Here is a 10941-nt window from a genome sequence, read left to right as displayed (position 1 = left end):
CGTAGTGATACTGCCTCGGAAACCCAAGGAGGGGTCGCTATGAGTCGGGGCCGACTCGACGGCACATAACAACAACAACAACAGGCTTCAGCACTACAGATGCATTATTAATTAAAAATTATTAGTTCTGTAAGAGGTAAAACTAATCAAGAGTGAAAAATATTGCAACTGGATGACTCTAAAGGGATGGAATAGAGCACGCCTGGAAGGAAGCATGAGAAATTTTCTAGGTTACAGCAATGTTCCATAGAGCTCTTAAGTTAATGATAAGCATGCTGAATGGTAACTATGTCTACAATTTACTGTAAAATAGATCAAAAATAAAAATGGGAGAGATGAGAATATATATCAAAAATACAGTAAAATGTTTACTGTAGAACTAGGTAGTGGGTTTATGAGTGTTCAGTATATAATTCAGCTTCTCTGCTTGGTAATCTTCACTGTAAAATCCTGGGGGTAAGGGAATGACATGCTTAGATCAAACTTTTTAAATAGATTGTATTTCCACTGCCCTCTTCCTACCCACCACATTGAGATAACATCTTCTATTACTAGAATTTCTACATAAGAAGATGCTTCTTTACCATGGGAACAAAATCTCAGCTTGAAATTTACATTTACACTGTTTACATGACAATATTAAATATTCACAAATGCTAAGTTAAAAGAACCATAGTTAAATTATCAAATCTATACATTAAACCTCTCTAAATATTCCAACTTTAATACAATATGCCCTATAAAGTACTTTACTGGAAAGCAGCTAGGTAAAGGGCACATGAAATCTCACTGTGCTATTTTTGTAACTTCTTACTGGTCTGTAAATATTTCAAAATAAAGTTTTCAAAAAAAGAAAACTGACTACAGGCAAGTCCTGATCAAAAGGGGGAAAATGTAGAACAGAATTGAAGAGTCTCATGGAATCCAGACTTTCTGGAGCCATAGTGGCTGAATGAACCCCAGAAACTACTGCCCTGAGATTTTATATCTTACCCCAACAATATTTCCTAAAGTTGTCTTAAATCTAAAACAGTGGTTTAGCTTAACAAGCACAGAATATCTGCCTTGAACACTGTGCTCTTTTAAGAACTATCCATATACAATCAAACTGACAATGGCAACTAGAAAGATTAGAAAGGAAACTCAGAAGGCAGTAAATTTATGTTAATGGGGGAAGAACTTGGAAAAAGAGGATGAGAATGGCAGCACAATAAGACTGAGATCAATGTCACTGAATTGTATATGCAGAAATTATTGAATTGATACATGTTCTACTATGTAGATTCTCAACAAAATAAATTATGAAAAAAAGTACTTTACTGCTTAAGTAAATTAAATGGAATAATTTTTTAAAATAACAACTTGCCATCTTTTAATGTTAAACATTTTCAAATGGATATTTTCTTATGTATTTCCATACATCTAAACCATTCACCCCATATTTTTTTCAATTATATGAAAAAAATTTAGTTGTATTTGTGTTTCTGCTATAAGAGCAACTGCTAATATTTTTTAAATGACCATTTTTAGACATTTCTTACTCTTAATTTTGTTGGATGTGATGATAGCATACTCAATGCTTTCTTAAAAACAAAAGTCCTTATCACTAACGAGATAAATTCTCAGTTACCACCTACAGGTGAAATGACATGGCATTTGGAATTTATTCTACCTAAAACAAACCCCCCCAGAAAACTGTGAGGGGTGGGTTGGGAGAGGTAGATGAGACAAAAATAGTTGAATACTGGAAACTACTGAAGCTGATGATGGTACACATGGTACATATATTATTCTTCTACTTGTGTATGTTTGAAAATTTTCATAATCAAAATCTAAAAAAATGTATATTTCAATATTCTTAGAGATATTCCTTAATACTGGGAAATTTCAATAACTAACATCTTTAAAAAACTGACTTTCTTAAGATGGTATTAACTAGCATAATTTTGACTAAAGGTCAATATAGGTAGGCCACTATAAATTATGCACATGAAAGCATACTAATACAAAAATGGATGTAAAAATGGATATACGGGTAGACAGATGGAGGGGCAGCCTAAACTATTAGGTATGTCTATGCAGGGGGAGTGTGCCCAAGACCATGCACAGGGCTGGCAGACAATGTTTCTACAAGTGTATTGGCATGTTCTGTAAGAATTCCCAGGTACATAGTAAAGCTTACAAGAGACAAAGTGATAGTCACTTCTTGGCCACAACTACCCAGAGGGAGTGAGTAGTTGGACCTGTGGGCTCGGGACCACAGCCACAGGGGACATCAAGCTTAATTGGCATGACATACTACACAAAACATTGTTCCACATCCTACTTTGGTGAGTAGTGACTGGGATCTTAAAAGCTTGCAAGCAGCCATCTAGATGCAACAGTGGGTCTCTCCTCTTCCAGAGCAAAGAAGAATGAAGAAAACCAAAGATTCATGAAAACAATCAGTATAAGCAACTGCTACACCATGCAATCCTCATTATATGATTATGAGAACAAAAAAATTAGATGGTGCCTGGCTACCACTGTCAACCACTCAGAGGGGGATCTATGTAGGAGATCCTGGATAGAGTGGGAGAATCATTTTAAAAAAATAGGGACCAGGTTTGTTGGTTTGATAGAACCTGATGGAACCACTGAGACTATGGCCCTTGGCTGCCCCTCAGGTCTGGTATTGAACCCACTCCTGTGGCTTCCAGCCAAACAAAAGACAGGCATACGAGCTGAACATTTACATTAGGTAGAAATACTCCTTGGAGGGAACAATCATGGGAGCATAGAAGGGCTGTGTATGCACAGGGAGACAGCTCAGCAGGCAAGAGTACATGGAGGGAAGGACACAGGGAAGAGGTAACTATGGGAAGAAAGTGGGTGGGGAGCTGTTGCACTGTGGTAAATTGTAGTCAATGTCACGAGACAAAGTGTATGTGAGCTGCTGTATGGAAAAGTGAATTTGCTCTATAAACTTTCACTTAAATCACAATTTAAAAAAAAAAAAAAGGAAAGAACAGCATCTTGATTATGGGAATGTAGTCCAAATTCTACTATTCATTTATTTTTCAAATATTTTACATCAAGTGTCAAGTTAGCTAAAGGAATGAGCCTCTTCTAAATAGAATTCTCCATTAAGAAAGAAAGATTCAATCAGTGTATACTTACTTGGTATGGGAAGCACAACAGAAGGTGGAGGCTGACCATGTCCTTGGGGAACAGGAAGTCTCATATTGTGGCCAGGACCTGGGCCTGGACCTGGGCCTGGGCCAGGGCCTGGGCCAGGGCCAGGGCCTGGGCCTGGGCCTGGGCCTGGCATTGGAGGCATTAAGATTCCAGGAGGTGGTGGAGGAGGAAGCCCTGGAGGAGGAGGTGGGAAAGGAATCATACTTGGCAGAGCAACTTCATCAACAACCAGGGGATCATTTCCATGATCAAACTGGCAAAGGTCTCCAAGTACGCAAAATCCTCTTTCTGTAAGAATAATAAAAAAAATATAATCTATTTAGAGCTCAAAAAACAAAGAAGTCCCAGAAAAACCCACCAATCTGATTTACAAAGTGGTTTTCTCCAAGGAGTCTGAAGTGTTCCTAGTGTTATTGTGTTAATCATCACATATCCCTGAGGTAGGGGCAGGTGTATTCTCTACTTTCTATACTATGAAGACAATGTTTACAGCAAGTAACAGGGTCAAAACAGGTTACTAGCCATTACCAGATTATTCCTTCTGTTATTAAGTTTTCACAATAAAAATTCACATATTTTAAGAATAAATTTAGCAAAGACTACCAGTGGGGGCAGTAAAGGAATTGAACCAGATGGTTTGATTTTAATTATCTACTCTCATGATATTATTCTAAAACAACTATTCTCACTATATCTTTAACTTGAAACTTCAGTTTAAAATATTCAAGTGGGCTTTATGCACAAGGTTATTTACTATAGCATTGTCTGTAATAACAAAATATTAGAAATATTCCAAATGTGCACCAAGGAATAAGTTAAACATATTTTTTTTGTATCACAAAATACTAAGAAGCACAAAAAATAATGAGGTAGCTCTCTATGTATTAATACAGGATTACTTCCAGAAAATGTTGCTAAATGAAAAAAGCATTAGGCAGAACACTGAGAACAGTACAATAGCATTTATGCAAAAAAGTTGAGGGAGTCTGTATATGTATTGGTTTACGTGTTCATGCATAGCCTATCTTTAGAAATGTACACAAGAAACTAATCAACATTAAGTTGGCCCTGGGAAGGAGAACTCTAGTGTATGAGTGACCAGGGTAAGAGAGGAAACACTTATATTTTAATTTGACTCTATTTCTAATTAAAAATTAATAAAATCTAAGAATAGATATATTGCATATTATAGATAAAATATCACGGTGTCTGAGATTTGCTTCAAATGAAAGATGGCAGGGAGAAATATATATGAGAGCAGGGTTGCCCATATATTGATAACTGTTAAAGTGAGAAGAAAACACCACGATTCTTTATATTATGGTCTGTTTTTATAAATACTTAAGTATTTCCATAATAACAAATTGAAATGAATATAGACATATACTCATTCATTCACACAAATGAAAAGTCAACAAATCAAACTTGTAAGTAAGATACACATGTTTAACAAACACTACACAAGGAAATTATAATCCTTAATGTGTACCAAATTTTATGGTATAGTGTTTGAAGTAACAATAATAATAATAAAACTAAAAAGGTGTCTTCTCTTGACAAGAGCTGAGGCATTCAAACAAACAAGTAAACAAGCATATACTAAAAGTTTCTGTTCCTCTTCATGCCTTCTAATAAAATCTAGACTGTAATTACAAGTTAAGCAAGATAAGGAACATTTCCTAGACTTTGGGGTATGATGTAAGAGAAGGTGATTGATTTTTACCATCATAATCTCTGCATCGCCGCTTTGGTGGTGGGTTTCGACCAAAAGAATTGGAAGAGCTATGATTGTTGTAGTAATTAGACCAGCTCTCAGTTGTGTTTTCAGAGTGGTGAGCAGGTGCGATCACAGTAACAGTGCTGGGAATAGACTGTGTCCCAGAGGAATACTGTTCAGAAGAGTTTGGAGGTGGTGCAGACACAGGCACATAGGAACTCTCCAAGTCATTCCTTTCACTCTTAAACTTTGATCTTTCTCTGTGTTCTGCTTTAGAGACAAAATAAAAATAAGAAACAAATCAAACATTTATGTTCTTAAACTGTGTTTATTTTCTCACTTTCAGAATAGCTAAGATGACAATATTAAATTAACTTACTCATCAATTCAATTCAAACTGTTTACATTAATATATCTTAAAAGGAGGATATCAACAATATGATGTATTTTCATCAAAAAACAACACAAAACATCTTTTATAATAATCAGCATTAATACACTTAATGAGTAAGGACGAGCTTCTGCACTGATACTTAGTAAGAATGCTATCCAAGAATTGACTTCCAAACTGATATCCCAAGAGATCAATGGTTGAGATCTCAGTAATCTACTTAATTTTTCTTTTCTTTTTACTTTTATAAACCCTAGGCAATCTTAAAGAAAATCAATTACTTTTAGGGAAGAAAAAAAAAAATAGCAGGCAACCCTCTCTTCCTCAAATGACAGCTTTGTTGATTAAAGGATATTTGTATCAATTATACAAAGTAACTTAAGCCTAGATACGCAGCGTGACACACTTACGAATAGCCTCTTTTTAGTCAAACTCCTTTGACACCATCCAGATAACTGGGCCTTGACTTTTAACAAAATCAATATACAGGTTTTGAGAAACTTCCAGTTTTTACATTGCTAAGACATTAGAAGCTCTGGTAGCATAGTGCCTAAGGCACTTGACTGCTAACCAGAAGGCTGGCGGTTCAAACCCACCAGCCACTCCTCGGAAGAAAGGTTGGGCAATCTTACTTCCGTAGTGATACTGCCTCGGAAACCCAAGGAGGGGTCGCTATGAGTCGGGGCTGACTCAATGGCATACAACAACAACAACAACAAGACATTAAAGGTACATTTACCTTTAAAATAAAGATTTCTTGATCTCTTGTGACACAGGAAGATGAACAACTACAAGGTTTTTTTAGAAGGACGCCTCATACTCACCAACATTTCTATTTGGATCCCGATCTTTGCTGCGCCCCCTGCTTCGGCTTCGACTACGACTCAGACCTCGGCTCTTACTCCGGCTCTTACTCCTGCCTCTTCTCCAGTCATACTTCTCACGGTATAATTCATTCCTTTCATAGTACCGGTCATAGTCCCTCCACTTGCCGTCTTCTCTTTTTTTCTCACGTGTTCTATAATGAACAGATATAAAAGCCATATATTGGCTACAGAAACAAAGTCTACAAACAAATCAGTAGTATGGAACACCTTCCCTGATTCACCAAAATTCATAACGTTTATGCTCTATTAGAAAGCTGTTAAGACTACCACATATCCTCTACTCCATTACATAAAAGGGAAAAAATATTCGTACTTCAAACACACTTGGAGAAATGAAAAGGAAAGGTGAATCTAAAGTACCTGGGGTAGGGGGGGACAGACAGAAATTCAGAACAGGAAAAGAAAAATGGATCAAAATGAAGTTTTCCTAAACAAAGACTAGTTTGGGGATAGCAGATTGATGATTCAATTTACAAGTTGCACTAGTTGTAATATAAGCTGGTATGTGAAATTTTAATACTGAGCACCCCTAAACAAATGGAACATTTCAGTGATATTCTCTAAGGAGACTGCTCCCACCCCTGAGCTCTTGGGGAAAGCACATAATGATGACTGTTTATAAGAGGAATAGAAAGTATGACAATGACAAAAAACAGAGAGAGTAGAAGGAAAAATGGTTAACATTCTCTTTCTTAAATCAGAGAGAGGAAAGTCAGTATTATATATATTTTTTTTTTTTTTAAAAAAAAAAAACACAACCCTGAATGCCCTTGCAAGGCAACTGGAAAGTGAGTTGTCCATGTCTTCCTAATTAAAGATAAATACAAACCTTCGTTCACTAGATTCGGAACGAGTCTTCTGGGGACTAGGATATTTCTTTTTTCTGCTATCTCGTTCTTCTTCTGCTGGCTCCTGAAACACCTATATGGAGACATTCATTAAAAACAAGAACAGCCCTTCTATAAATTACAAAACATATTCAAGTTGATAATCTTTCTAGCGCAAGAGAGAACACAAATAAATATACTGAAATACTGAAGTCAAGTCACATCCAAAAAAGTTAGGCAACAGAGAAAAATAAAAAAGATGCTAAAAGAAAATTACTTTAACAAGCCTTATGTTAAATTTTAATTGTCAGTTTATGGCAGAACTTAGAATGACTGTGTAGGAAGAAAATAAACAATTCATTCTTTTAACTGAAATAGTAGGAGCTGCATAAAATGGTACATATATTTTCCTAATTATAAATACATTCCACAAATAATTCATTTAATGATGATTTTTTAAATTTATTTCATAGAAGAGTTTTCAGGAACAAATGGTTAAGTAGGTTAATCAGTTAATATGTGCACAAATCTAAATATTTTGTGTAAATTATGGAAAAATGGGACTATAACTAATGAAAATGTGAAGGCTTCTTTTAAAGCCTAACAGTAAAGACTGACCGAGAAAAAACAAAAAACTAGTGATTTTATTATTGTCTTTAAATAGAAGCTGATAAGAAGGGTTTGCTTGGGAAAGGGAACTCACTTTGTAGGTTACCAGGGTGGGGAGGGAAAGGGAGGGATTAACTTCGGGCTAGTTGGGGCCCTCACGCTGACGTGGGTAAGGGGAGGGATGCATAGAAGAGTCTATGACAACCATGATAACATTAGGAAAAAGGATACTGAATTGTGCACACAGGAGATAGACGACAGATGCTAATACCAACCAGTGTGCTGGTAATACTGCATTACCATTAACACCAAACACCAGGCTACAGATAAACCCATAAACACCTAAAAGGATCAGATGGGGGTCAGTGAACAGGAGTATACGCTAGACCAAGGATATATTCAGCTGAGGCTAATCTTGCAGTTACCAGTGATACAAAACACCTGCAATCCTCACAGAAACAACAAAAGACAGACATAGAGTAATCCCTCACAGACACCTAGACACTGTGGGACAGAGATCTAATCAATCTACCCTCTCAGGACCACAGTACTGTGGGACACTAGACTCAACTGGCACAACAAAATACATAAAAAAAAAAAAACCCTTGTTCCTCTCCTACATTGGTGAGTAACGACTGGGTCTTAAAAGCTTTCAAGCAGCCATCTAAGATGCAGCTAATGGTCTCCTATAGTCAGAAGTGAAGAAGAGTGTAAAAAAAAAAAAAAAAAAAAGGGCATTTGGAAGCAATCAGCCCTAGGACATGATGGCCCTCAGATCAGAAGAACTAGATGGTGCCTGGCTACCAATGCCAATCACTCAGGAAAGGATCAAATCTGGAGATCATGGATAGAGTGGGAGGAAAAACATGGAACAAAATCCAAAAACTCCATAATGACCAGAATTACTGGTCGGATGGAGTCTGGTGAGACTCCCAATACTATGGCCCTGGGATACATTCTGGGACTGGAATAAAGCTCACTCCCAGGGGCTGGCTCTCAGCCCAATAGTAAACAACATGTACATGCAGTCCACTCAACCCAGGGTGATGCATCCATGTACTCTATGGAAATGTATCCCTTGGAACAATCAACCACAGCACACAAAAGGGGCAACATGCACATGGAGGAAATGCAGGACAAACAGGAGAGCAAAACTATGTGGGTCAAAAAAACAATGAGAAACCATCTTGCTCCAGCACTAGTAGCAAAGTTCAATGAGAGAGAAAATAACAAATGCTGGCGAGGATGTGGAGAGATTGGGACTCTCATACACTGTTGGTGGGACTGTAAAATGGTACAACCATTGTGGAAAGCAGTACGGGGATTCCTTCAAAAGGTGGAACTAGAAATACCATTTGACCCAACTATTCCATTACTAGGTATATACCCTAAAGAAGTGAGAGCCATGGCAAGAACAGACATATTCACACCCATGTTCATCGCAGCACTATTTACAATAGCCAAAATATGGAAACAACCTAGGTGTCCATCAACTGAGGGCTGGATATCCAAACTATGGTACATACACACAATGGAATACTATGCAAGCCTAAAGAATAATACAGAATCCGCAAAACACTGCATAACATGGATGAACCTGGAAGACATTATGCTGAGTGAAATAAGTCAATCACAAAAAGACAAATATGGTATTAGTCCGTTATTGTAATAGTCAAGGAAACATTTACCTATGGAAGACCATTTTCTTTGTTGGTTACCAGGGGTGGGAGGGGAGGGGAGGGAATACTGTTAGATAGATAGAGGTAAGTTTTGATTTGGGTGAAGAAAATGGCAATGTACCAAATGTGAGTGATCAATATAGTGGCACTGAGGAAGAGAAAGACACAGAGAGGTACGTGGGAAGTACAGACAACAAAGATGAACCCTTTTGCACATATAGTACGGCGTGGTCAGTGAAGACAAATATGTGTAAATGGGTGAATACATGGGTGGACAGGCTGAAATATTAGGTATGTATATTAAGTGGAGAGTGTACCCAAGAACATGTATAGGGTTGACAGAAAGTGGTCCAATAACTTTATGTGTATGATCTGAATTCCCAGGTGTATAATGGGGCTGACAAGGGGCAAGGTTGTACTCACTGCTTGGTCACAGCCAGCTACCCAGAGAGACCGAGTAGTTGAACCTGTGGGCTCAGGACCATAGTCACAGAGGATATCAAGCTCAATTGGCATAACATACTACACAAAACATTGTTCCACCTCCTACTGTGGCAAGTAGTGACTGAGATCTTAAAAGCTTGCAAGCTGCCATCTAGATGCAACGATGGGTCTCTCCTCGTCCAGAGCAAAGAAGAATGAAGAAAACCAAAACTTCATGGAAACAACTAGTCCTACTGACTGGTACACCATCCAATCTGCAGCCTATATGACTATGAGACCAGAAGAAATATGTGGTGCTTGGCTACTACTGTCAACCACTTGGAAGAGGACCTTTGTAGGAGATCCTGGATAGACAGGGAGAACAATGTGGAATAAAACTCAAAATCATTTGGAGGGGGGAGGAGTGGGGAACAGGTTTGCTGGCCCAAGGGAACCTGGTGGAACCACTGAGACTATGGTCCCTGGCTGCCCTTCAGGTCTGGAATTGAATGCACACCTGTGGCTTCCAGCCAAACAATAGACAGGCATATCAGTTGAGCATTTATTTACCTGAGGTAGATACACTCTTTGAAGAGAATAAGCATGAGAGAAAGAAGGGCTGCTCAGGCACAGGGAGACAGCTCAGGGAGTAGGAGTGCATGGAGAGATGGACACAGGGAAGAGGTAACTAACGGGAGGAAGTGGTAGGGGAGATGTTGCATTGTGCTAAATTGTGGTCAATGTCATGAGACAAGGTGTATGTGGAACTGTTGTATGGAAAGTGTATTTGCGCTGTAAATTTTCACCCAAATCCCAAAAAAATCTATGGGGGGAGGGATACTGGGCTGGGAGGGGAGGAGACTGGGTTAGTGCTGGGCATGGTAAATGGGGAATGAAACTAAACGTACAAGTAATGTTGAATGTAAAATAAACTCTTAAAATAAAAAATTAAAAAAAAAAAAAAGCTGCTCTCACTTAGTACTCTCCCACTTACTACAATAATCTAGATCTCTGATTTACTAAAGAAAAGTGAAACAAAGTCGTCTACAAGAGCTAAACTAATACCGTCTAGTGGAGAAGCTCACTTACAAATACCCCAGTCAGGAAGTAAGTAAATGGACCAAAAGAATACAATTTAAGGGGCAAGATGGCGGACTAGGCAGAAGGATTGCACAGACCCTCTTCAACAAAGAAAAGGGAAACCAATTAACACAGACACAGAAGATAATCT

The 10941-nt window shown here is 37.9% G+C and overlaps 1 protein-coding gene across 1 annotated transcript in view; it reads right to left on the bottom strand.

Annotated features, from left to right (window-relative positions):
- Positions 1 to 10941, bottom strand: part of RBM27 (RNA binding motif protein 27) — a 121689-nt gene that overhangs the window by 62846 nt on the left and 47902 nt on the right. The window contains exons 5-8 of the mRNA XM_042782088.1: positions 7002 to 7093; positions 6110 to 6336; positions 4901 to 5164; positions 3160 to 3465 (exon numbers count right to left, since the gene is read on the bottom strand). Coding sequence (XP_042638022.1) covers positions 3160 to 3465; positions 4901 to 5164; positions 6110 to 6336; positions 7002 to 7093 — 889 coding nt within the window. The remainder of the gene's footprint in view (positions 1 to 3159; positions 3466 to 4900; positions 5165 to 6109; positions 6337 to 7001; positions 7094 to 10941) is intronic.

The sequence above is a fragment of the Orycteropus afer genome, unplaced genomic scaffold (genome assembly GCF_000298275.1).
Source record: "Orycteropus afer afer isolate SDZICR_OR568_19922 unplaced genomic scaffold, OryAfe1.0 scaffold00238, whole genome shotgun sequence".
Lineage (NCBI taxonomy): Eukaryota > Metazoa > Chordata > Mammalia > Tubulidentata > Orycteropodidae > Orycteropus > Orycteropus afer.
This window is presented reverse-complemented; position numbering and strand designations above follow the sequence as displayed.